The sequence below is a fragment of the Protopterus annectens genome, chromosome 16.part0 (assembly GCF_019279795.1).
Source record: "Protopterus annectens isolate FY-2018-M chromosome 16.part0, PAN1.0, whole genome shotgun sequence".
NCBI lineage: Eukaryota > Metazoa > Chordata > Ceratodontiformes > Protopteridae > Protopterus > Protopterus annectens.
The window spans coordinates 346,006,058-346,031,345 of NC_056750.1; the positions used below are offsets into that span (position 1 = coordinate 346,006,058).

Sequence of the window (25,288 nt, forward strand, 5' to 3'; positions counted from 1 at the left end):
TCACAGCCGAGGATAACCATAAGGCCTTTTACTGTTATGTACATTGCCTAAAAGGTAGGACCCAAGTGTATGCAGAGCTAGAGACTAATGGTATCACACACACTGATAACGCAGTGATAGCAAATATGCCAGTGGACAGATTTGGTGAAAATTTCACTCCTTTAACCCCTGCAAAATTATCACAAACCTTGCCCCTATCACCCCCCCCCACATTAAAGTCTTATCTAAAGCGAAAAAAAACAGCCTATATGGGACCAGATGGCCTCCCAGGCTGTCTTCTAAGCAAACTAAAACATAAACTACCATTGACATTAAATACCCTATTTAGTCATAGGCTAACCACAGGTTTTTCTCTGGTGGAATGGAGAACAGTGACAGCTATTCCCCTACACAAAGGTGGATTATCAACAGACCCAGGGAATCATGGACCCATAAGTCTGACCAACCTCATCTGTAAGGTCATGGAATGGATCATTATGAACCTCATAAATAATGACATAAGCAACTCCAAACCCTGGATCCGAACCAATATGGCTTCATCAGGGGCAGATCTTGCCTGTTAAACCTGGTGTATGTATTTGAACATGTGACCAGAGCCACTGACTGGGGCAAATCTGTACACATAGCATACCTCAACTTGGGGGTGGTCTTTGACACAATCCCACACTCGGGCATTATCGATAAACTTAGCAAACTGAATGTAAACCCCTTTGTTGTGAGATGGGTTGCAAGCTGGCTCACAAACCAGTCACACACTATCAAAATGGGTGACTGTACATCAAACAACAGACTGCCAACAGTGGGGTGCTATAAGGGTCAGTGCTGGGCCCCAATTACTTGGTTTATAGTTTGCAGAAGCTCAAGACTAAACTAAGGGGCTGTGGCTGATCAGGTTTGCAGACTGTAAAATGGGTGCAATTATTGAATCCCCAAATGATGTCAGTGTACTTCAGTAGGGTCTTACTCAGACCAATGACTGTTGTCTTAGCTGTGGTCTCAAACTGAATGCAAAGAAATGCATCATCATTCTTTTCAATAAAAACTATGTCCTATCACACTATCAAATTAACAACAATACCCTATGTACCAACAAAATGGTAAGGGATCAGGGACCACAATTAGACTCTGACATTAACTTTGACCACCATGTGTCTAGTGTACTAAGGAAGGCTTTCTACTTAGCACACTTTATTAGCAACGACATCACCTCTAGAGCAAAGGAGGTTATAACCCCCTATACTCATCACTATTCAGGCCCATAACTGAGCATAAAGCCCCTTTTGGCATGTACCATGCAAAGCACCTGCAGCAATTGGAGACACCTCAGAGGTTTCTAACAAAGATGATCAAGGAATTCCAGCACTTTCCTTATACAGACTGACTAAAGTCCCTGTCACCATACTCTGTATCGTACAGACTTCTTAGGGGGGGGACTTATGCCTGGCTTACAGAGCAACCTCCGAACCAAACCTAATGAAATCGCTGCACATCCGTAAATCAAATGGGACTAGAGCTACCTGTTCCAGGGACATAAATATGGCCTACAACATGAATATGATGTGCTGGAGTGACAGATTTGTCTCCCAGCAACTGTCACATATTTGGAATAGGCTACCAATTTATGTGAAGCAAAACACCTCTATGACACTGTCAAAAAGGAGCTTGGATGAGTGGATGGGGCACCATAAATTCTTACTGGAGATAGTGCGCACAACCCTCCTGGACATGGGGAGTCATTATTAAATACAATCCTTGGATATTGACTAGACTACCTCTGGTATTACACTGGGTGAAATGGCTAGGCCTGAAATGACCTTTGAGTTGATAACTTAGTAACCTCCTATGATCCTATGGACCTATATACCAAAGTCATTCTATTCCTAAGGTGATGATAATTATGAAAATTGGGGCATGAATGGCTAGGTTTAAAAAGGTTCTTTTGCCATTAGTTAAGTTCTTATGATCCTATCATTTCTTACAGTGAGCTGAAAATGCATAAAATTGTTTTCCTCAAAAAGCAGTGAAACAAAAACATGTTCATAGGTTCATAGGTTTATACTAGGCTATCTGCCCTAAGGCATTTATAAGCCTAGCCCAAATTTTTGTGGCTTACGCCACCCCTTATATGAAAAAATACTGTGCCCATTAGTTTGTTGTGCCTCTGTCCAGCAGTGACACAGAGATGATTCCCGGGATAAACCTACGATCTCCCATCCACAGGTCAAGATTTCTCTTGAACAGAGCCAGCGAGGTGCTCTGCCTCACATGGATCGGGATTTTATTCCACAGCATAGGGAGTCTCTGAGTGATAAATCTATCCCTCCAGCATGTCCTATTTATATCCGTGCTAAGGTTTAAGTCGCTTGCTCTAGTGGTTTTGGTGGATTTGGATTTTTTGAGGTGGAGCATGTCCATTAATTCCGGGTTGGACATGGTCTTGTATGTCAGGCACATGTCACCTCTGAGCAGACGGTATGCAACTGAATAGAGCTGGAGTTTCTTCAATCTGGCAGCATATGACAGATTTTGGAGTCCCTTTATCCTTTTGGTGAGGAACTTTTGGGGTCTCCCCAATTGCTGCAGATGTCGGGTGTGATACATCCCGAATGGGGCACTGTACTCGATCATTGGTCTGATAAGTGAAGAGTACAGGGGAACAATGACCTCACTAGATCTGGATGTGAATCCCTTCATGATCAGGTGGGCAATGTAGAAGGTCTTTCTAACCACTTTAGCAACGTGATTGTCAAAAGAAAGGCCACTGTCAACCTGGGTCCCCAGGTCCCTGATAACCTCTTCTGTGCTTAGTGAATTGCCACCTATATGGTAGCTTGGGGTTACCTTGTTTTTCCCGAAGGGTATGACTATACATTTTTTGGCGTTTAACTTCAGGCCATGGCTCTGGCACCAGCTATCTGTTTCCGTGAGTCCCTTCTGAAGGATATCCGTGTCCGATGCACTTTCCACTATGGCGCCCAGTTTGCAGTCGTCTGCAAACTTTGTCAGCCAAAGTCCTCCCATGTTGGCCTGTACTTCTGAGAAGTAGATGACGAACAATAGGGGGCCAAGGACCGAGCCCTGTGGGACACCACTTGTGACCGGCTTGGAGTCTGACATAGCGCCAGCAACTCTAACCCTGTGGGTTCTGTCCTTAAGCCAGTTTGCAACCCATCTTGTGACATATGGGTTTACATTTAAGCTGGTAAGTTTTTCTACAATACCCGAGTGGGGTATTGTGTCGAAGGCCTTTGCAAGGTCAAGGTAGGCTGTATGGACTGCCTTTCCCTCATCAATGGCCTTGGTGACTGTTTCGAAGAAGTCGACCAAGTTCAAAAGGCATGATCTGCCCTTGACGAAGCCAAACTGGGTCGGGTCCAATGTCTGCAAGTCCCCTATATCTTTGTTTATGAGCTCCATTATGATCCTCTCCATAGCTTTGCAGACTAGACTTGTTAAGCTTATGGGGCGGTAATTACCAGGGTCCGTAGAGGCACCACCTTTGTGGAGTGGGACCACAGTTGCCGTACGTCACTCCTTGGTCATGTATCCTGTGGTAAGGCTGAGATTAAACAGCTGCCTTATGTGCGGGTTTAATTCCTCATTTAGCTCGTGTAGCACACAGCCGGGGACACCATCCGGTCCCATTGATGCTGTGTTTTTAGCTTTAGAGAGAGCAGCTTTCACCTGCGCATTTGAGATGTCTGGGAGGCTACACTCTGCTGGGACAGTTATCTCTCCTTTAGGGGGGGAGAGGGGGGTGAAGTTTGCACTGAACCTGCCTGCCAGTATGTTGGCAATGTCTGTGGGTTCAGTGATTTTTGTATCATTTTGGACTAATTCTGAGCATATCTGTGAGTTTCCACCCAGGTTCCTAACATAGCTGAAAAAGGCCTTATGATTGTCCTTTGAATCCATGGCAATTTTTCTCTCAAAATTGGCCTTAGTTGATTTTATGAGTGCTCGTATTTTTTTACTAATAATGATCAGGGTGACTTCCCTTTTATGGATTTTGTTCTATCATGTAATAGCTTTCTCCTCTTATTGTAAAGTTTGTTAATGGCTGGGGTCCACCAGACTGGACGTTTGCCCTTTGTGGAAAGAGTCTTGGTTTTATTTGGGATTGCCTGATCCATGCAGTCCTGGAGGTGTTGATAGAAGGCATTTGTAAGGGCTTCCGCAGCTTGGGTTGTGGTTTCCACTGGCTCAGGGGCCTTGAAGGATACCACACCAGTCTTGAGTAGTGTGAAGTTTGCTTTAGAGAAGTTCTTCACTGTGGTCTTTTTGTTGGGGGTGGGGGCGGGATGTGGATTTCCTGTGAGATTAGTTTATGATCAGATCTCACCAATGAGGGATATACTTCCGGTGTGGAGCATTTTGTCCCCATGTTTGTGATAATGAGATCTAGTATATTTTCTCCTCTCATGGGAACAGTGACTAGCTGTTCCATGGCATTTGAATTTATGAACTCCAGGAACCGTTGGGCTAGAAAGTTAGGGCTTGAGTAATGTTCCCAGTCTATATTCGGGTAGTTGAAGTCACCCAATATGATGGTGTTTGGAGATACATTTATACCCTCCAGTGTCTTAAGGAAGGCTGTGTGGGGTTCCTGAGTTTGAGAGGATGGCCTGTAGCATGCTACAATTTGTAGAGCAGTTTTGCCTATGGTTAGTTGCACCTGGATGGTTTCCGAAGCTTCATGCGTTGCCACCAACCTGGAGGTGTGGGTATCCTTTATGAATATGGATACACCCCCTCCTTTTGTGGTGTGGTCCGGGTTTTGGGGCCGGAACGCATGATATGAGGTAAAACCTAATAGTGCCGGGTGCTCTCAGGAGCCTTGAACCAGGTTTCAGTTACAGCACAGACATCGATGTTCTCCATACTGAGAAGGGCCTCGAGTGCGTGCATTTTGAGATTTAGACTTCTGGCATTGAGCAGCATTACCCTCAGTTTCTTCCCATTTTTGTTTTCTAGGGTGGTAGGTTTAGAATTTGAGCCTTTCCTAAAAAAGGCACTATGGGGGTGGCAAGAGCCTTAGCCAATATCCGGAATCCCAGGGGTGACAGGTGCAAGCCGTCCCTTGTGAAGCAGCGTGGCTTGTCAAGCATGTCATCCCAGGCAGACAGACACTGGATCCCCTTTGAATGACACCAGACATTAAGCCAATTGTTAAAGCTGATCATCTTGTCTCTATATTGTGGCATCATTCTTGGTGAAGGAAGGATACTGCTCAGGGTCAGGGTCATACCTGCCTGGGCTACATAATCAGAGAGCTCCTCTATGTCTATTTTCATGTAGTCCAGGGAGGTACATCTCAGGTTGTTCACACCAGCATGGACAATGACTGTGTCATATTTGTACTTGCCGTGGAGTGACCAGAGTGCTTGTGTTATGTGGCGGATTCTAGCGCCCGATAGGCAGTTTACTGTGACCCTCTCCTTGTTCAGCCTGGTGAGTGGGACGTCAGTGTGTCTGACTATGGAGTCACCTATGACAAGTATGTTTGGTGTTGTATTTGGCCTTAAGGGCTGTGACTGCTTTGCACACTGCTTTTGTGGTTTATGTGTTGCTTGTGGGGTGTCTTGAGGTAGCAGTTGTTTGGATGTCTGCTTTGGAGGCCTCTGCTGTTTAGGTAAATTTTTACTCAGAGCCTCCGAGTATGTCTTTGTGTGTTTATGTGTTTGATTCAGTGGTGTGGTAGCATTATGTGAGGCTGGTTTTGTGGTGTGTGTAGTTGCCTTCTCCTCCTGTCTGGTCTTGCCAGTCCTGAGTTGAGAGAGCTCAGCCTCCAGTTTGGCTAAATAGCTGCATCTTTCGCAAGTATTTGTGTTATGTGGGAGGAGGAGAGGGTTGTCTGTGTACATGAGGCAGTTATAACATTGCCTCGAGATTCCCAGATTCACCAGCTGGACCGGAGAGGAGATTGACAACTGACCGTTGGACATGCTAGAATAATATTGGGAATTCCTTAATAATTGAAAACAAGGGCCAGTGGGGAGTGAGGGTGTAGTGCTTTTAATTTTTAGTGCTGACTTATATAATTGCTATAGTGAGCAAGTGCCAAGTAACTTGAGTGCAATGTGTTACAAGTAACTAAATGCAAAAACGACAAACAGTAACTTTCTTTCAAGTGAAACAAGGAACTAGTACAGTAAGCAATGCAGATATCATTAGTGATCCACAGAAGCGCTGAGAAGCCGCGTATTAGGTGGAATTAGCTTCCAGGGAAATAACAAGCAAACAAACAATGAGCATATAAACAAAGCTAGATTCAGCAGGCCTGGATCTAGTCTATGCTAGAGCAAACAAGGTGTACCAATTTCAGTAAGATACAGTTCAAATATTCAGGCACTATAAACCTTTAACCAGAAATTCCCAGCTCAGAAGGGCAGAGTCCAGCCTCTTCTCCCACAAGAGTGCAGACCACGAACCTTCTTAATGTAAAATAACTGGCCTGAAGCCCAAGTGCCTAAACCAGAACTAATACCCTTGGACACTGGGCTCTCAATCAGCAGTTCCCAACTTAGAAGGATGAAAGCTACCTGTCCTGCCACCACAGTGCTTGCCACAAACCTTCCTAATGTAAAACAACTGGTCTGAAGCCCAAGTGCGTAATCCAAAAGACTTAGAATGATAGCTACACTTTAATCAAGTTACAACCAAGCAGTAATAAATACAATTGAATACTTTAGAGAATGTCTGGATTAGTGCTCAAGTTACACAAACAAAGCTAGATCCAGCAGGCCCGAATCCAGTCTATGCCACAGCAAACAAGGCGCACCAACTTCGGTAAGAAGCAGTTCAGATATGCATGCACTATAAGCCTTTAACCAGAAATTCCCAGCTCAGAAGGGCAGAGTCCAGCCTCTCCTCCCACAAGAGTGCAGACCACGAACCCTCTTAATGTAAAATAACTGGCCTGAAAGCCCAAGTGCTTAAACCAGAATTAATACACTTTTAGAATAACAGACACTGAGCCCTCAATCAGCAGTTCCCAACCTAGATGGATGTAAGCTACCTGTTCTGCCACAACAGTGCAGACCACAAACCCTCTCAGTGCAAAACAACTGGTCCGAAGCCCAAGTGTTTAAACCAAAAGGCTTAGAATGAGTTACACCAAACAGTAATAAATACAATTGAGTATTTTTAAGATGATGCAAAAGTAAAATGAAGTAGGTAGAAACACAAGTACAGTAAAAGCAGATAAAAAAATTTTTTTTCTTTTTTTTTATCTGAACAAGTGCTGAGATCAAAGAAACAGATTTGAGTGCTGAAACTAGAAAACTGGCTAGTTATAAGAAAAAAAAAACAAGCTAGAAGGCTTCCCTCAAACACCGAAGGGCTTGGGGGCTCAGAAGCCTACAAATAGTCTATACCACTTAACAGGAAAGGCAGGAAATAAGCTTAATTTTTTTTTGTCTGTTTCCCAGATGCTCTCTTTGTACACAGTAGGAGTGCCTGAAATCAGAATATGATCTCACTGCACTCAGTTGAGTGAGCAAATGAGATGGGCCCAGAGGCAGGCTGAGGGGCGGGCAGTTTCAAGGCCACTAAGATTAACACCAAAACAAAAACAGGGTGGGTGGGAATAACTGAAGAGCAGAATAACTGCAACTTGAGTTCAATATTCCTTCAACACAGTTTAAATCAAATTATATACTGTATTTTTTTTTTAAAAAGTGCAGATAAAGGTACTTAAATTCTCTTATACGTCCAGTTGAATATAACCAAGTTCTTAGCTGGCCAAAGCTGAGGTTTTTAAGCAATAAAATTTCACAATGCACCACTTAAAAAGGCAAGGACAGGAAATCAAAGAATGTGGCTACCCCCACACCTGTAATTACTAGCAAATAACACACTAGCTTCAGTTCAAGTTACTAAAGAGCAGAATAACTGCAACTTGAGTTCAATATTCCTTCAACACAGTTTAAATCAAATTAAATACTGTATTTTTTTTTTTTAAAAAGTGCAGATAAAGGTACTTAAATTCTTTTATACATCCAGTTGAATATAACCAAGTTCTTAGCTGGCCAAAGCTGAGGTTTTTAAGCAATAAAAATTTCACAATGCACCACTTAAAAAGGCAAGGACAGGAAATCAAATAATGTGGCTACCCCCACACCTGTAATTACTAGCAAATAACACACTAGCTTCAGTTCAAGTTACTAAAGAGCAGAATAACTGCAACTTGAGATCAATATTCCTTCAACACAGTTTAAATCAAATTAAATACTGTATTTTTTTTTAAAAAGTGCAGATAAAGGTACTTAAATTCGCTTATACGTCCAGTTGAATATAACCAAGTTCTTAGCTGGCCAAAGATGAGGTTTCTAAGCAATAAAAATTTCACAATGCACCACTTAAAAAGGCAAGGACAGGAAATCAAAGAATATGGCTACCCCCACACCTGTAATTACTAGCAAATAACACACTAGCTTCAGTTCAAGTTACTAAAGAGCAGAATAACTGCCACTTGAGTTCAATATTCCTTCAACACAGTTTAAATCAAATTAAATACTGTATTTTTTTTAAAAAAAGTGCAGATAAAGGTACTTAAATTCTCTTATACGTCCAGTTGAATATAACCAAGTTCTTAGCTGGCCAAAGCTGAGGTTTTTAAGCAATAAAAATTTTACAATGCACCACTTAAAAAGGCAAGGACAGGAAATCAAAGAATGTGGCTACCCCCACACCTGTAATTACTAGCAAATAACACACTAGCTTCAGTTCAAGTTACTAAAGAGCAGAATAACTGCAACTTGAGTTCAATATTCCTTCAACACAGTTTAAATCAAATTAAATACTGTATTTTTTTAAAAAAGTGCAGATAAAGGTACTTAAATTCTCTTATACGTCCAGTTGAATATAACCAAGTTCTTAGCTGGCCAAAGCTGAGGTTTTTAAGCAATAAAAATTTCACAATGCACCACTTAAAAAGGCAAGGACAGGAAATCAAAGAATGTGGCTACCCCCACACCTGTAATTACTAGCAAATAACACACTAGCTTCAGTTCAAGTTACTAAAGAGCAGAATAACTGCAACTTGAGATCAATATTCCTTCAACACAGTTTAAATCAAATTAAATACTGTATTTTTTTTTTAAAAAGTGCAGATAAAGGTACTTAAATTCTCTTATACGTCCAGTTGAATATAACCAAGTTCTTAGCTGGCCAAAGCTGAGGTTTTTAAGCAATAAAAATTTCACAATGCACCACTTAAAAAGGCAAGGACAGGAAATCAAGGAATGTGGCTACCCCCACACCTGTAATTACTAGCAAATAACACACTAGCTTCAGTTCAAGTTACTAAAGAGCAGAATAACTGCAACTTGAGTTCAATATTCCTTCAACACAGTTTAAATCAAATTAAATACTGTATTTTTTTTAAAAAAGTGCAGATAAAGGTACTTAAATTCTCTTATACGTCCAGTTGAATATAACCAAGTTCTTAGCTGGCCAAAGCTGAGGTTTTTAGTTGGAATCCATGATCACATTTAATAACCCAAATATGTTATAGTGGAATGTAAGAAAATGTAGGAAACTGATTAGCAATGAGCTTCTCTTTAGAAAAGCTACACCTTAACCAAAGTTTAATTTTCTGACCTTGCTATATTTACCAGCAGGGAAAACTGCTAATAGGAGTTTGAGTATGTTATCTACTGCTTGATTATCATACAATAAGAATAAATAAATAATAAAAAATATATTACTTAAATCAGCTGTAGTTCATAACACATTTTTTTCAACCAGTTAAGGTCTAAATCATTTACTCACATATTCATATCCAAATTTGTCTAAGGATAGGACTGAGCTTTAGCAAGCAATCTCATTAAATATGAAAAAACATTCACAAGTGTTGATCTTTAAATGGGTGCAAATTGGTCCCTGTGCAACACAAACACAAGATATTAGCACATCATTTTAGCCTATATCTGCCATCAACACTAGTTACAACACAAAAGCACAGCCAGTGGGTGGGTAGAGAAGGATTCACAGCAGGGTTTCAGTAAAGATACTGAATACCATTTGTAACCCTCCTCCGTCTTGTTATTGAAGTCTTGCTACTAAATATTTCATTTATTTATGGGTATGTCTCTATGTATGTATACATATACATATTAAATTTAATGAAACCAAAAAGTAATGCATTTTCAGGCATAAACCATAAAGGTCTAATACACATGCACACAAGCACCTCTCAGTTCTCCTGAATTTGGAGGATCACATCTAATGTGTTCTAAATTTAGGATGGGTGGAGTAAAAGTTGGAGAAGTTAATTTGAGTTAATAGCAGAAGCATTTCCCTAATTATTTTTCTTCTTTGTCCATAATTCCAAGGTAACAGAAAGACATGAGACATATACATACACGCAGATTGTGCTAACACGTATGCAGCTGTTTACCACATTAGAGGACTGGGCCACTTTTTTTCAGGCTCCAGCTTCTTACCAAACAAAAAAAAAAACGCTGATTGCAGTCTTGTGAAAATTTTCTTAGAATGACACACGAGTACAATCAGCAAAACAAATATAAATATCTGTAACTGTCTAATCAATAAAAAAGGGTCTGTAGTCATGGATATGGACTTTCCCACTATCTCCATTAGCTGCTTGGTGGATAAGGGAATCCTGAGGCTATGTGGAAATTGTCTCATGTTTACTGGCAACCAGTAAATTTTCAAACAATCTGATATGGTATGCCTGGCAGCAGCAGCAATGAGGTTTGTGTACCTTTCGACCATACCATTCAACCTCTTGGACAATAAATCTGGACAGCACTCCTCTCAACCTCTTAGAGCAACAAATATGGACAAAGCCACAAATCATGGGGGGGGGGGGGCTTAAAGGACCAAAAATAGGGACACTTTTTAAATATTGCTCTTAGTAAATGTGTACATGTATTAGTGTGGTTCCTTGTGCGCATTCACCAGTTTATTTATGTGTACATGTATTAGTATGGTTCCTTGTGCACATTCATCAGTTTATATATATGAAGATGTGTAAGTTGTAGTGACTTGGAGCATGGCTTGACAGTGCAGTAGATCCATGGCCTTCAGATATTGATGTTTTACTATACATGCAGTATAGCATTATACTGTGAGTAGTGGTAATACCAAATTAAATGTGCAACAATAATTCAACTATGTGAAACATCAGAAATTAGTAAAAGATGAGGAAAGTATACTAAGGGAGATAAACTAAAATGAAAACATTGTGCTGACCATCACAGCACAATAGATAATTACATGAGTAAAATCAGTGAGAATGAACTAAAAGTGCATTAACAAAGCTTTCAGAGCATTCATATCATAAAAGTACTTGTGCAGCATGATTTTTTGTGGAACAGCCACATTATTTTTGATTAACACAAAATATAAATTTTTGCAAGGCAGCAATTATAGACTTGCTATTAAAAAACTTATTTATGGTCAGATATTATAATAATTTATGCTGAATAAATACATACATATACAGTAAACAGCTTAGCAGACTTATTAATACCCAGATATTTTTGTGAATTAATATATTAATATACATTGAACCTATGTTAATAAATTATTAAAGAAAATGACCATCATTCATCAAATCTTTAGAAAGGAACAAGTGTGTATATTAATTGAAATAGTGAGTAAAGCTGCATTAAAAGGGACGGTTTACAAATTCAATGGCGGAACAGTCTGAACTTTTGTATAACATATTACAAAACCAAAATATGAAGCTGTGTAGAAGTATTTCAATTACATTGTGGTTGTTGAAATGAAAAGGACAATCCATGTTTCTGTTGTTATTTCCCTCCTGTGATTACATAGTCCATTGTTTGGCTGTATTGGTTCATTTGCTCTCCTACCCTTCTTCCAGGCATCTGTAAATATTGATAAAAGGAGAGGGGAGAGCTGTAGAAATTGGCCATGATATAGCAGGTGATGGAGCTTTTTCCTGCTGTAGTCCTAACACCTCCCTCTTGTATCTTTGCACAGGTACCTCTGAGGTGGGGCCCACTATGATGGCACAGTGTTGGGGAGGCAAATTTCCACAGACATGCTGATAGCTGCCAACAGTACCCTATGTGGTAGATCTATGTATGTGCCCAACTTGAATTTTGCATCACTGCTTCAGAACTAGCCTGCTTTAAATGTTAATCTTACAACATGCAGAAATGTCTCCTACCCCCAATGGGTGAACCAACATCAGCTGTTTACCTCTATCCTCTGTGGCGAACTGTTTCATCTACTTGTATGCTAGATGATGCTCAATCATCTGGATCATATTCAGGCATCCATACATTGGTTGCACAGACCTGGCTGGCAATTAACATGTTGATGTAAAATAATCTGCATAAAATCATGGAGGAATGCTCATATACTAACTGAATAAAGACGATCTGTAAATATTTTAAGTAGTTGGAGGTTTGGGTGTGGCAGGAAATGCTAATGACAAAAATTAAAAATAGACACATAGAAACAATACTAGACAAGTGATCAAGGGGACAATAAGATACCTAACCATAATACACCTTTAAGATGACACAACTAAAAGTTGTTGCCATCCTTTTCAAGCATTTAATATTGCTCACCTCCCAAAATGGCTGAACAAGTACACAGTTTTGAAATGCCTGAGCATGTGGGCCATATGCAGTGCACTTAATGCTGCAAGAGAAGACTAGATAACATCCAGTGATAGACAGAGGCCACAGTATTTAGTAAATAGCATTCCAGGCAATATGGAAGTGCTAGTGCTGCTATGTTTAATGGGTGCCAGAACGTTGACTGCTGGGTACATTTTCTACCACCAAGTAAAGCATCTCAACATTTATTAGAAGAAACTATACAAATTTTACAGAATTATCTGAATTAACAAGCTTTGAAAATTGCAAAGCATTTTACATTTCTCAAACAAAAACAGATTTCATTATGAAACAAATTGGGATATATGCCAAAGCTGCACAGATTAGTGACAATTTTCAAGTTTTAAGGAAGACGTACAGATGAAGTGAAATAGAGGATTACATGTGGCATAGTTTTTGAGTGCATACTCATTAAGTTTATTTTTAATGAAGAGATGAATACTGGACAACCTTTTAAAACAACATAATTAGTAGAAATACCCTAGGTGACCCTTGAATTATACCATTATGTGCTGGAGTGGTCTGTTATCAGACTGACTAATAATTTTCCTAAGGTGCAGGCATGTTTTAGTTGTGGCACACTGTTGCATAAAGTTATGTGTTGGTTTAAACAAACAGTCAGAATAAGATGCTAATAGAGGGGCTATGCTTACAGAATCTACAGCAAGAAAAGCACTAGGAAAAAAATGAATGGCAGATACAGGATGCAAGACAGCAAGCATGACTCATGTGTAAAAAATGGTGGATGTAGCCAGTGAAGAACAGCCATACATGGAAATTAATACTCTAACTTGAAAGTCCTAGACTTCTACAGCATGAGTCAAAATCATAGAGACAGTATTTGCATCCATTAAGAAGAAGGAAGGAGTAAAACTTAATATTGCGCAAAATACAAAAGCTGCTTCATCAATGATTTCTATAAAAGTATAGGCGTAGTTATTCATACTCATACTGTTGTTTGAATTTAAAGAGGTAATAAGCACTTATACAAGTGAAAACCCTCAAATTATATATGCCAGTAACATCTGAAGTTAAAGTACAAAAGTTGAATCTGTATGTATGAGACGTGGAAGGTATAGTAATATGGTACAGAGAAGATAAAGGTACTTAAGTTCAACTCGCATACCACTAACAAGCTAAAGGATGGCAGCTAAGTACAATAGTAAACTCACCACAGGTGAAAAGTTTCATGGTTACTGGCAGAAGGTGAATAGATATTTATTAAAAACAGAGAAACTATATGACATAAAAGCAATAACTGAATCCTAACCATATTCTATCCTGAAATCCATTATGGCGAATACAGTGCTTTATACTTCAATACCAGAAAAGGAGTGCATTGAATACGTTAAAAAATGATGGGTGTTGCCCAAGATAAAAAAAAAAATGTTCTTCACGTACAGTGCCAGTACAAATAAAAAAGTTAATATAAGTGGATTTCTCATAGTTACCACCAATATAGTATTAGCAACTAAAGGCACGTTATCATTTTTACTGTAATTGTTATCATATTAAATGGTTACCTTTTTACTGTCACCAACATTTCCTGATGCAGAGTGTTGGGCTATATTTGTCTGTTTACTCTATTCCAGCAGTTAAAAATTCCTTGCAACAAAAATTTCTAAAACTATTAACTTAATATGTATTAACACCTAACCTTTATTTTTAACAAGTGATTAAAAACAGAACAATTCTCCTAATAATGAAATACCACCATTATTATCTACTTTCAAACACAACTATCACAATTATATTTAATCACTTCTGAGCCATAGCAAATCTATTGATACTTAGTAACATAGCAGAAAAGGTTAAATGCTTAACCCCCAACCTATATAATATATATAAAGTTCAGCAGAATTTTCTGTTCTTGCCAACATGGTTTAAGGCCTAGCTTCAACATAATAAAACACTTAAAAAACACTGAAATGGTGTATACAAACTCAGAAAATAAAAAAGAAAAAATGACCACCACTGAAAGTACAAGCAAGACAGTATTTATTAAAATTATGCGCTTTTACCCAGCCCTGCACTGGGCTTCATCAGAGGAAAAACATAACTGTCCATCTTACATCTTCTAACTATATCTATAATAATATGGACAATTTACTTGTAATTGGTGCTGTACTCACTGACTTGTGACACATTTTTGGCACAGCTGAGCATACCGTACGAAACAACAAAGTAAAACAAACTGGCTTTGATTATGTCTACTTGGCTCAACAATTACTTATCCAGTCGACAAGTCAAGTCACAATACCATGGTGTGTACATAGGCATGGGCTTCCTCTATTCATGGGTACCATATGGAAGTATCTCTCCTAAAGGATCTCCCCCATCCTATAATGATCCTACGGATCTACTTCAGTCTACTGAATTATCAGATAAACGAAACTAAAAAGAACAAGATGAGAAGATTCCAATCGCACAAGAAAGAATGTTTACAATGCCAAAAGTCATAACAATGAAAAAAACAGATGCATATATCACACACCACTCGGAGCTTCTGAATGGATATCGTTGCACAGTGAGTATTGGGAAATTTACCCTTTCTCACTGTAGTGCGATCTCACAGTTGGCATATATAATTTGCGTGGAATGTGGGGAGCACGGCCCGCCACATGGGGGGTAAAAAATGTACATATTTGTGTTGAAATCATGGGTTTAAATGGAACAGCTGTTTTTTGTTGTTATGACTTTCGCTGTTGTAAATGTTCATTGATGTCCGATTACGATCTTCGTTAATGTGATAATTCGATAGACTGAAGTAGAACTGATCCTGCATGGAGTTTTCCTTTTAAAATCAGTTAACAGTACCACTGAATTATAAATCCGCCTTTAGGAGCAATTCACACAATGATGCCACTCGTTTCACAGTTGCAGCATAAGTCACTCAAACAAATCAAGCACCATAATTTTTTATTATTCCAAGTCTACAAATATACAACTAACATAGTTTCATAAGTCTAAATTAAGCTTACAGCTGAGGAGACAATTATGAATCTCACTTACATGACTCTGTACTGCTGGAAGACTAATAGTGTCCCTCGTTAATAAGATTTTCCCCACATATCCCAGGTACGAATTTGTAGTCACCCCATCAAGTTACCCAGACTGGATTTAAGCATTGCTAGGGAAGAATACTGTTTGATATTGAAGGACAGCCTACTCCATAAATGGGGACTACACTGTTTTAGGTAGCTGTTGTACTATGTGGCGTTGACGTGGTAGAAGAGACTTTGTTCCCTTTACCACTGGTTCTGTTTAGCTAACCTAGTTAAAAGGGAGCTAAATCATTTTTTAGTAAAAAAAAACTGCCTTCACAGATTGTTACATGTTAAATTTTATTGTAAAAAAAAAGGAAAGAAAGCTATTGTTTTGACTTTTGCTACGTTGACAGTTGCTACAGATAAGAACACACAGAAAGCGCTACGGCGCTGAGGTATGACTGCAAATGCAATACCGGCTTTTTAAAAGCCGGTATTACATTAAAAAGAAATCGGGATCGGCTCTTCGCGTCTGGGGCTGTCACATACCTCAGTCTCAACTGTCCAGGTTTCCACACAATGTCCAGATTTCTGCCTTGTATTTTTGATCAGTTCCTCATACATTTTGTGTTTTTATGGCAAATCACCGAGGATATATATTTGCGTTTCAGAATTCATATCTTTAAAAAAAATGCACACTAAGACAAATGGTGTTATTTTAGCAACTTTAAACTTTTAAGAGCAACATTTAAAATCTGTCCCTATCTAGGAACTACAGCGACGATCATTCCGTTTACAGAGGGAAAAACAAAACTGGAATGGGAGGATGTTAACAAGGTGGGTGGGTGGGATTGTTAGAACCTCATTAATAATGTCACAAAAAGGGAGGTGATTAGCTAAGTGAGTGGCAGTGTTTTCATCTTCGGTCCGAAACAGAAATGGGATTTTAGTAACGAGATAGTGTCCCTTTAACTGCTTTGTTTCTTACAAAAATCTAATGACAACTGTATCCTATACACAAAGCCCCCCCCCCCCCAAGACTGTATTTTCCTCCCTAAAAATTACCACTAAACTGGCAGAAAACTTGGCCAGTTTTACCTTGTTTGGCACTTCAGTGCTATTCAGCTTCTTTAATACATGCCATTTTGGGTATGTGTGAATTATCAAGATACTTTCTTTGGGAATCTGCATCCTTTGGTCTGATTTAATTCTGACCCATGAAAAGCCTACAAAGAAATTAGCCTTTATCCCTGTTATCCCTCTCTCCCCACTAAGGCCATAAACCTACTGAATTTATGAAACTGCATGCTTACTGTGATACGACAAGCTAGCTCTGTCATAACAGGTTGAGCAGCCAGAGCTGGAAAGTCAAGAACTGACATGCCCGATAACATAAGAAGGAACGTGGGAAATGAAATGAAATCATAAGTCTCAGAAGGCAGTTTAATGTTTGCAGTTTCTACAGATGGAAGAAATGATTCAGTGTAATGCCTGTAAAAGAAGATTATGAAGACAAACATTAGAGTCATTGGCAAATATTGACAGCAACACCAGGGATTCTGAAAGTAGGCAGTGATTCTTAGTGCTGATATCCTAAGTAAATGGAATAAGGTCTTGGACAGCAGGCTACAGCATTATTATTATTATTTCAGATTCTGTTGATAAATAATGCACTATGAAAAGAGGAAGCTTTGTCAGTATATTTATCCCTATTAAGTCATCCTGGGTCAGAACAAACTAAAAAGTTGTAATAGTAATTTCTAAACCGCATACAGAACATAAAGATAAGATGGTAAACACACAGTTTTTCAGTTTCTAACCACTGTTGTCTTTTAAGGTTTAAGATCATATTTATTTTTCATTCTTCACCTCAGCTTGACTTACAGTCACGTTACTCCTACATAATTTTCAACACTTGTGATGTCATACAGCATACAATACAGAATTTCTTTGTGCTTCAAACCCTTCAATCCGTCTTTCAGTGATCAGCCATTTATGGCTTATTGTCTAGTGAAAGCAGTGCTGACATGTCTGAGAAAAAAGCTCATAGGTTTGTCATTCAACCTGAGCCACACAAGCAAATGTCTAAAATCACCAAAAGCAGAATGGAGTTAATTTTGTAAGTTCTCAGATGATTCCCACTCTGAAGGCTGCCTTTCAATTTATGATTGTAAGCACTACTATAGCAATAACCCACGCCTGGATGTGGGTAATGCTGGATTTACCCACGGTTGGCGTGGTTTGGTCCCGAGGGCGAAGCCCAAGGGACCAAACAAAGCCAACCGTGGGTAAATCCAGCATTACCCACACCCAGAAGTGGGTTATTGCTATTATACAATGACATTATTTAAGAAAAGAAATAATTACTTTTCTTAAATAATAGCATTGTATAATGCCTCTTTACTGCCCTTCCGCAGCTGTCTGCTATTCTGCAGCAGTTCTGCTGCGCCTGCACAGTACATCAGAGCTGTGGGCAAAAGCAACGGAGAACGCAAGATCTCCGTTGCTTTTTTTACTGTTTCGCTATGTTAAATGGGTTTAACATAGCGAGACAGCTTTAAAATAAGCAACGGATATCTCCGTTGCTTATTTTAAAGCTGTCTCGCTATGTTAAACCCATTTAATATAGCGAGACAGCTTTAAAAGCAGCGGAGATCGCAAGATCTCCGTTGCTTTTACTATTGTCGCTATGTTAAAGGAGTTGAACATAGCGAGACAGCTTTAAAAAGCAACAGAGATCTCCGTTGCTTTTTACTGTTTCGCTATGTTAAACTCTTTTAACATAGCGAGACAGTGTTTTATACTAACGGAAAAAGTCCGGGCGACCGGACCTTTTTCCGTTAGTATATTGAGGGATTTACAATGGGCACACTGGTTGGGCTGGCCAATCAGCGTGCACGTTTTAGGGGAGGCATTGTATAATAAACAATAATCACCAATGTTACCTCTCAACTCTTCACTGTGCATTATAATACTCTCACCTCTGTTGCCTTTCAAGCTTTTGCTTCATGCTCAGTCAGTGCTGAGAACTGACACTAGGACAGACAGCTTACTCTACATACTTCACCTTAAATGAATATAACCTCTTTTGTGTAGTTTTAATAAATAAGTGATTAATTACCTGGGAAGGTAGAGAGGTCCAGTGCAAACATACACATTTTTATTGTACTTGGTCAAACTGCGGCAGTATTGTTCCAGGTTATTCCAGGCATTCTGGTTCAGATGGGGATTCTAAAATAAACATACATAAAAGATGGAAAAAGCATTCTTATACTTCCAAAATTCAGTTATTAAGTTTTATGCTTAATTATGCAAAATCATGTAGTATATCATTGTCTTAGAATTTCAAAGATTAGAGGCACACTGGATATATGTAAATGACCCCTTAAGGATCTCAAGCATTTCAGCTACATGGCTTCTGAATGTGCATGACTTTTTCCTTTTTAAGTCTTTATGGACAGATTCAAGCCAACAAAGTCAAACACCACTACCTGTGGACATGCACATTTCAGCTTTCTTATGGACTTGTCAGCACAGCATAAGTGGACTGTCTGGCTATACTCTAGAAACACAGGGTCTTTAAACCTAGCTGATGTCCACAATCATTAAAGTGTCTGCAAAGTATCCTAACAACTAAACCAAAAAGTAAAAATGTCATGCAGACAAGCCAATTAGTATAAACTACAAGAAAATCCTAGCAAAGCTAGAGTTTTCACTCATGGACATTCAGAAGCCATGTAGCTGAAACATTTTAGGTCTTTAAGAGCTCATCTGCATACATCTCATTGGCCTCTATTACAGGAGGTTTAAGGCATCACAAGTTTGTCGTACTGACATGGTAGCCCTTTCTGCATCAAAGACATTTCTTTGCAATATGTGCCCCATAGTCATCAAACTAAATTAAAAACAGGCATTTTATGCTACAACTGTACTGTACTACAATTCTGGAACACTCAACCCCCCCCCCCCCCCCAAGTTCTGTAAGGGCATCTCAAGTTTCTCCCAGGCAACCCTTACAAGCTTGTACTACCAAAACAAAGTTCTGCATTTTCTTCCTTATCATCTAAAAAAAATTACCAGGTAGTACAAGAAAAGCCTGACCTAAATAAATAACCAAGGAGACCAGAAGCACCTTTACAAGCTTATATTTTTGTGGTCCAAGTCCACCACAATTAGTCTTTATTTGGTAATGTTTGTAAGTATTTTGGTTTTTATTCCTTGCCATGAGTCATTCACCAACTGGAGTTCTATGCTGGTTAAATATACCCCTAGGTATTTTATTCTTGTGTGCCCTTGGAGATAGGAATACACCTGTTACAAATTTATAGCTAGGAAAATAAGGTTCATTGCCTGTGTTTTTCTTCTTTATTTTGCAAACAGAATTAACCTGAAATAGTGGGGCGAGATGCTGCTATGGGTTCACAGAACAAACCAGAATGTCATCTGCAAAATGTGCCAACTTAGTCTGCACAATTATAACCCTAGATCTGAAAAGGTCTGTCCACTGAAGCCAGTGTTTCCAAATTCAGTGCAAAGACAAGTGATGACAACCAATGGGCATTCCTAACAGGCCCATATGCAAAGAAGGAAAGAATCTCAGATCAACCCCCAATTTTAATTTTTGCTGTAGTGTTTCTGTATGTTTCGAACATTAAGTTACAATACCTAATGGTACATCCAAAAGTTTTAATTACTTTCTTCAAAAAAATTTGAAAGACCTTGTCAAATGCCTTCTTAGAATCAAGAACTTATTATTGTTGTGTGTGACTGGTTTCCACTTCCCCTTGTATCTTGCTGTACAATGGTTGTTTTAATTGTACTGTTGAGTTTCTGTCTCAGCAGTAAAGTCACACTGATCAAGTGTTATCAAACTAAGTAGCAGTCGAACTGGTCATGTGCCTAGTATACCCATAAATACTTTGTAATTGCCATTCAGTGAGATATTACTCTGTATGAACCCGGGTTTGTGAATCTGTCACTTTTTCAACATAACTGCTACTTTTGTTTCTTTACAAGGCACAGGTATTTCTTTCCCCTCTAAGATATAGTTATATAATTATATCAGGCTCCAATTTCTTACACGTATACTCCATTCCCCCAAATCTACCCAAGCTCAGGCTTTCCCCCATCATGCCTGGAGTACTCCAGACAATGTATACAGCTCTAAGAAATTCACTGCCATTACCCACAAATCTTCTCTTCATACACCTCCCCTTTCTACCTCCTTCCTTCTACAGTTCTTAGACACAATTTATTCCCCTAAATCTTTCTTTGCACAACTTCCACCCCCTCGCCACATCTACACATTCCCTTTTCATCTCCTGCATCCAGAAATCTTTCCCATACTACCATCCTCTTTTTGATGAACATAGCTTACTGTCAAACAGTGTACCTTCACTAGTTTTCAAAGACTTGTAGAAGATTCATTATTTACTACAAAACTATCATTCCTTTACTAGTGTTTACAGTATAGTACAATAGACGGGTTCATATTAGAACGACGAAAATGCATTTTGTCAAATGCGTTTTCGTCGACACATGTAGGGCGAACAGACAAAACAGCTTCGTTGCTTTGCCTGTTCTGGAGTGTAGTGTGGTCCCTTGGCTGGTATAGCTCTGACCTTAGTGTTAGGGTGTGGGTTAAGGTAAGTGCAAAGGTATGAAAGTGTTTACTGTGTTTTATTTTGCGTTAGATGTATGGTTGAGTTACGTGTGTGTGTGTGTTTTTAGCTGTTTACTTCTGTTTTGGGGGGTAGGATTAGGGTTAAGGTAAGTGTGTTTGTGTTTGGAACTGTTTACGTAAATGTGCGAGAGTTACTGACCTTAGGGTTAAGGTGCGGGTTAAGGTAAGTGCATATGTTTTAAAATGTTTACTTTTTTTTTGTTAGATGTATGGTTGGGTTATGAGCATATGTGTATTTAGCTGTTTACTGTTTTTTGGGGGGTATAATTAGGGTTAGGGTATGTGTTTGGAAGTGTTTAATGTTTTTTTTTTTTTGGGGGGGGTTGGAACAGCAATTTCTTTCCCTAGGAAAGAAATCGCTGTTCTGTGGTTTCGACATTTTCAGCGTTCGCTGAATATGTGTCGATGTAACACCGTTCACTGTTTTCAGTGTTCGGTGTTATAATATGAACCTCAATAGTCATTATATGGCATAAATACCTTTACTAGTCTATAAACTCCTACTGCAAGAAATTTAGCAACCTAATGGCAGTTGTGTGGCTATATGCAACTCTCCCTCAATCCTAGGGGACCCATGTATCCTCCATACTAGTGCAGTCAAAAGACCAAGACAGGAGTCAAACTCAGATCACCTGAATCATGGTCAGGTTTTATCCTTCTACACCACTGACACAGGTGTTGACTAAATAAAACTGCCATTGACTACATAGAGAACTTTCATTACACTCTGAAAACAAGTAAAAAGATAACACTGTTTTGCCAGGTTCATTATGTATTAACTAGTTATTATAAAAAGAAACCTAAATTTGCACTGCCCATAGATGGGAGTCACTAGAGTATTATATCAGAAAGTAACTAATAGATTTAAAAGGTGTATGACATCAACATACCCCACAAAAGACAGTGAAAAGTGAAGCTCTATTCAACCAACAGCTTTGAAAGCAGTTAAAAACCGTGCACTAGCAGATAACCAGCTTTTCTTGAGGGAAGACAAACAGATTAATATTACCATGTAGTACAAAATATTATGTTTTGGTTTCTGACCACAGTAGTTGTTAAAATGTTCTCCAAATAGATATCAAGAAATTCATCTCTTATGGTTTGCTCTTGAAGCAATTTCATAATAACCTTTTATTTATTATTTTATTTATTTTACATTTGTTTACCAGGAAAGTCCAACTGGACAAGCTGTCCTTTTTCAGTGAAGAAAAGCTCCAGGTTAAGAATTTTTTTACATGATTTTACAGAATAAACAAACATTATTCACCTTTAGCATTTACAGAAAATTACAAATATTATCAGTTGGGACAGTTAGTACAGACACAGCAAATATTTCCACTTGGAGCAGAGGTATGAAAACAGACAGTTAACATTATATACTTCAGTACAGTCATTTTGGTGGTCCTGGATAACACAGAGCTTTAAATGTTATATCCCAGTAGTACAACCATGGGTCTATATCACATCAGCAAATGATAAAAATAGCGAACGCTGATATACAGAATGTCAAAGTCCAAAAGCTGAAAACAGCGAAGTAATGGAGGAACAAATTTTTCCCTGGGAAAGAGAATACAGTCAAAATTAAGTGGGGGGCTTTGCCCCCCACACCAACTTAAATATACCAACATCGAGATTGCACCACAGTGGATAAAACAGCAAAACCCAGAGAACGGCCCAGCAAAACTTTTCCCTGGGAAAAAATTTGCTGATCCATTCCTTCGCTATTTTCAGCTTTCAGACTTTGAAGTTTGATATAGCAGCGTTCGCTGATGTGATAGAGACCCTACAACCATAATGGAGATTTGGATAACAGTGCAGAGTGTTACCAGCTAAAGTCTAGAGAGTTGTACAGCAGAAGTAATTTCGGTCAAGACTGATTAGATACAGTCATGGGAGATAGTCAGGGTGGAAGTTAGAGTTATTAGGTGTTTAGAAGTATTGCCTTGCAGGTTGTGTGGTTGGTCAATGGAATGGCTAAAGGATGTAGGAAATTATTAAGCTGTGCTAGAGCAAAGGCATATCAAATTTTTGTTTAAATGTGTTTTTATGATTTCATTAAACTGTGACGTATTGGGGTTGTTTTTATGTTTGGGAGATGGAGTTCCAAGTTTTAGCTTTGAAGTTGGAATAAAGGGCTTCCCCAGCAGAGGTGTTAGCTTTAGTGATCTTTAAAGTGATTTATTGTTGAACTGAATGTTGCGGTTATCAGTATATGGTTGGAGGAGGTTGAGGAGGGCAGGTTTTTTTTCTGGGTGGTAGAATAATTGATGGGCCATGAACAGTTGGTTATAGGCTAGGAGGATGGGTAACTCTAACCATAATAGTTGTTTTAGTGTTATAAAATGGTGAGATATGAATGTAGCGTCAATGGTGAACTTTGCAATTTTATTGTAGCAGGTGTTGAGTTTGCTTAGGTCAGATTTTTGATGTTGGTAAGAATAGGACATGCATATAGTAGTGTGGAGACTAGACAAGTTCTAGCAATGGTGGTATTTGTGAGGAATCTTTTTTTGTATATACAGTGTGCAGAGTTTTTATGTACCTTCTTTATTGTCTGGTCTATATGTATGTCAAATTTCATGTTATTGTCTATGATTACTCCAAGTAGTTTGGTATGGGATGCAGGGGAGATGGGTGTTTTATTTGCTGATGATACAGTAAAAGATGGGGGGAATTATTGAATTTTGTTGGTTGAAAAAGCACAAGTTTAGTCTTATTGGGGTTCAGAATGAGTTGGGCATTTATTAGCCATGATTCTACTTCTAGAAATGACTGCTTGGTTATTTGTTGTAACTGTTGGAGTGTGGGAGCTGCACATTTTAGGGCTGAGACATCTGCATACTGGACCAAGGAAGCATGCAGGATAGCAGAATGGAGGCTGTTAGTAAAGAAGGTGAAGAGGAGTGGTCCCAGGATGTAACCCTGTGGTACGCTCAGAGTAATGGGTAGGAGAGAAGAGAGATTTTGTCGCTATTTAACTAATTGCTGTCTGTTGACTTTATAGTCCTTGAACTATGACATTGCAGAGTGGTTAAGATTACGGCTTTTAAGAAGTTTGTTATGAGAAACACTACTGAAAGCTTTAGATAGGTCAAGAAATATGGTTGAGACTAGATTGCCATCATTTCGTAGGTGATTTACTGTGTTAGTGAAGGCCATTAAAGCAGTAGTAGTGCTATGTTTTGGTAAAAAAATCATGCTGAGTACTACAGAGAAGAATATTGGCTAAGAGGTAGTTGAGTAATTGTGAGTGGATGCACTTTTCTAAGATTTTGGATAGGGGGATAATATTGCAATTGGACTGTAATTGAGTTACTACCTTTATGTAGTGGGATAATGTGTGATATTTTCCAGATGGGTGGCACTTTTTGTTATGATACAGATCAGTTGATCAGGATGGACACAGGGTAGTAGATGGCCTTGGCAGATATTTTTAGATATTCAGCAGGTAGACGATAGGCTGCTAGTTTTGTTGGTTTAAGTTTTATTATATATTTTTATGGTATCTATGGAGACAGGATGAAAAGAAAAGGTATCAGTGTCCTGAGTAGTTTTTGGGTAGGATGGTTCAGGTGTAGAACTGCTGCTAGCTGTAAGGGCCAGGATGGTTTCTGTGAAATATTTGCTGAACTGAGTTTTGATACTTTCTTTAGTATTGCTAGTTGATGGGGAAGGTGTACTAGTTTGCCCTGGTTGTAATTTTTTTTTATAGTAGACCAGAATTTTTGTGGATCTTTTTAGTATTTTGCTTGACTGTTGATGTAGTGGTTAATTTTGTCTTGTCTGATTTGTTTTTTTTTTTTTTTTGCTTTGTTTTGTAGTTCAAGATAAGCCTTTCTATTTGTTGGGGTTTTGTTGGTGTTCCGCTTGTCCCAAGCTTTATCTTCTTGTTTTTAGAAGTGATCTAGTTTATTTGGTCAATCAGGGTGCATAGTTGAATTTTATTCTTATAGTCCTGGTGGGGAGGGGGCAAGATTATCTAGAATCCTGAGGAA

General features: G+C 38.8%; 1 protein-coding gene across 1 annotated transcript in view; it reads right to left on the reverse strand.

Annotated features, from left to right (window-relative positions):
• Positions 1-25,288, reverse strand: part of TBC1D13 (TBC1 domain family member 13) — a 1,245,864-nt gene that overhangs the window by 232,282 nt on the left and 988,294 nt on the right. Inside the window, exon 12 of the mRNA XM_044058416.1 lies at positions 18,732-18,841. Coding sequence (XP_043914351.1) covers positions 18,732-18,841 — 110 coding nt within the window. The remainder of the gene's footprint in view (positions 1-18,731; positions 18,842-25,288) is intronic.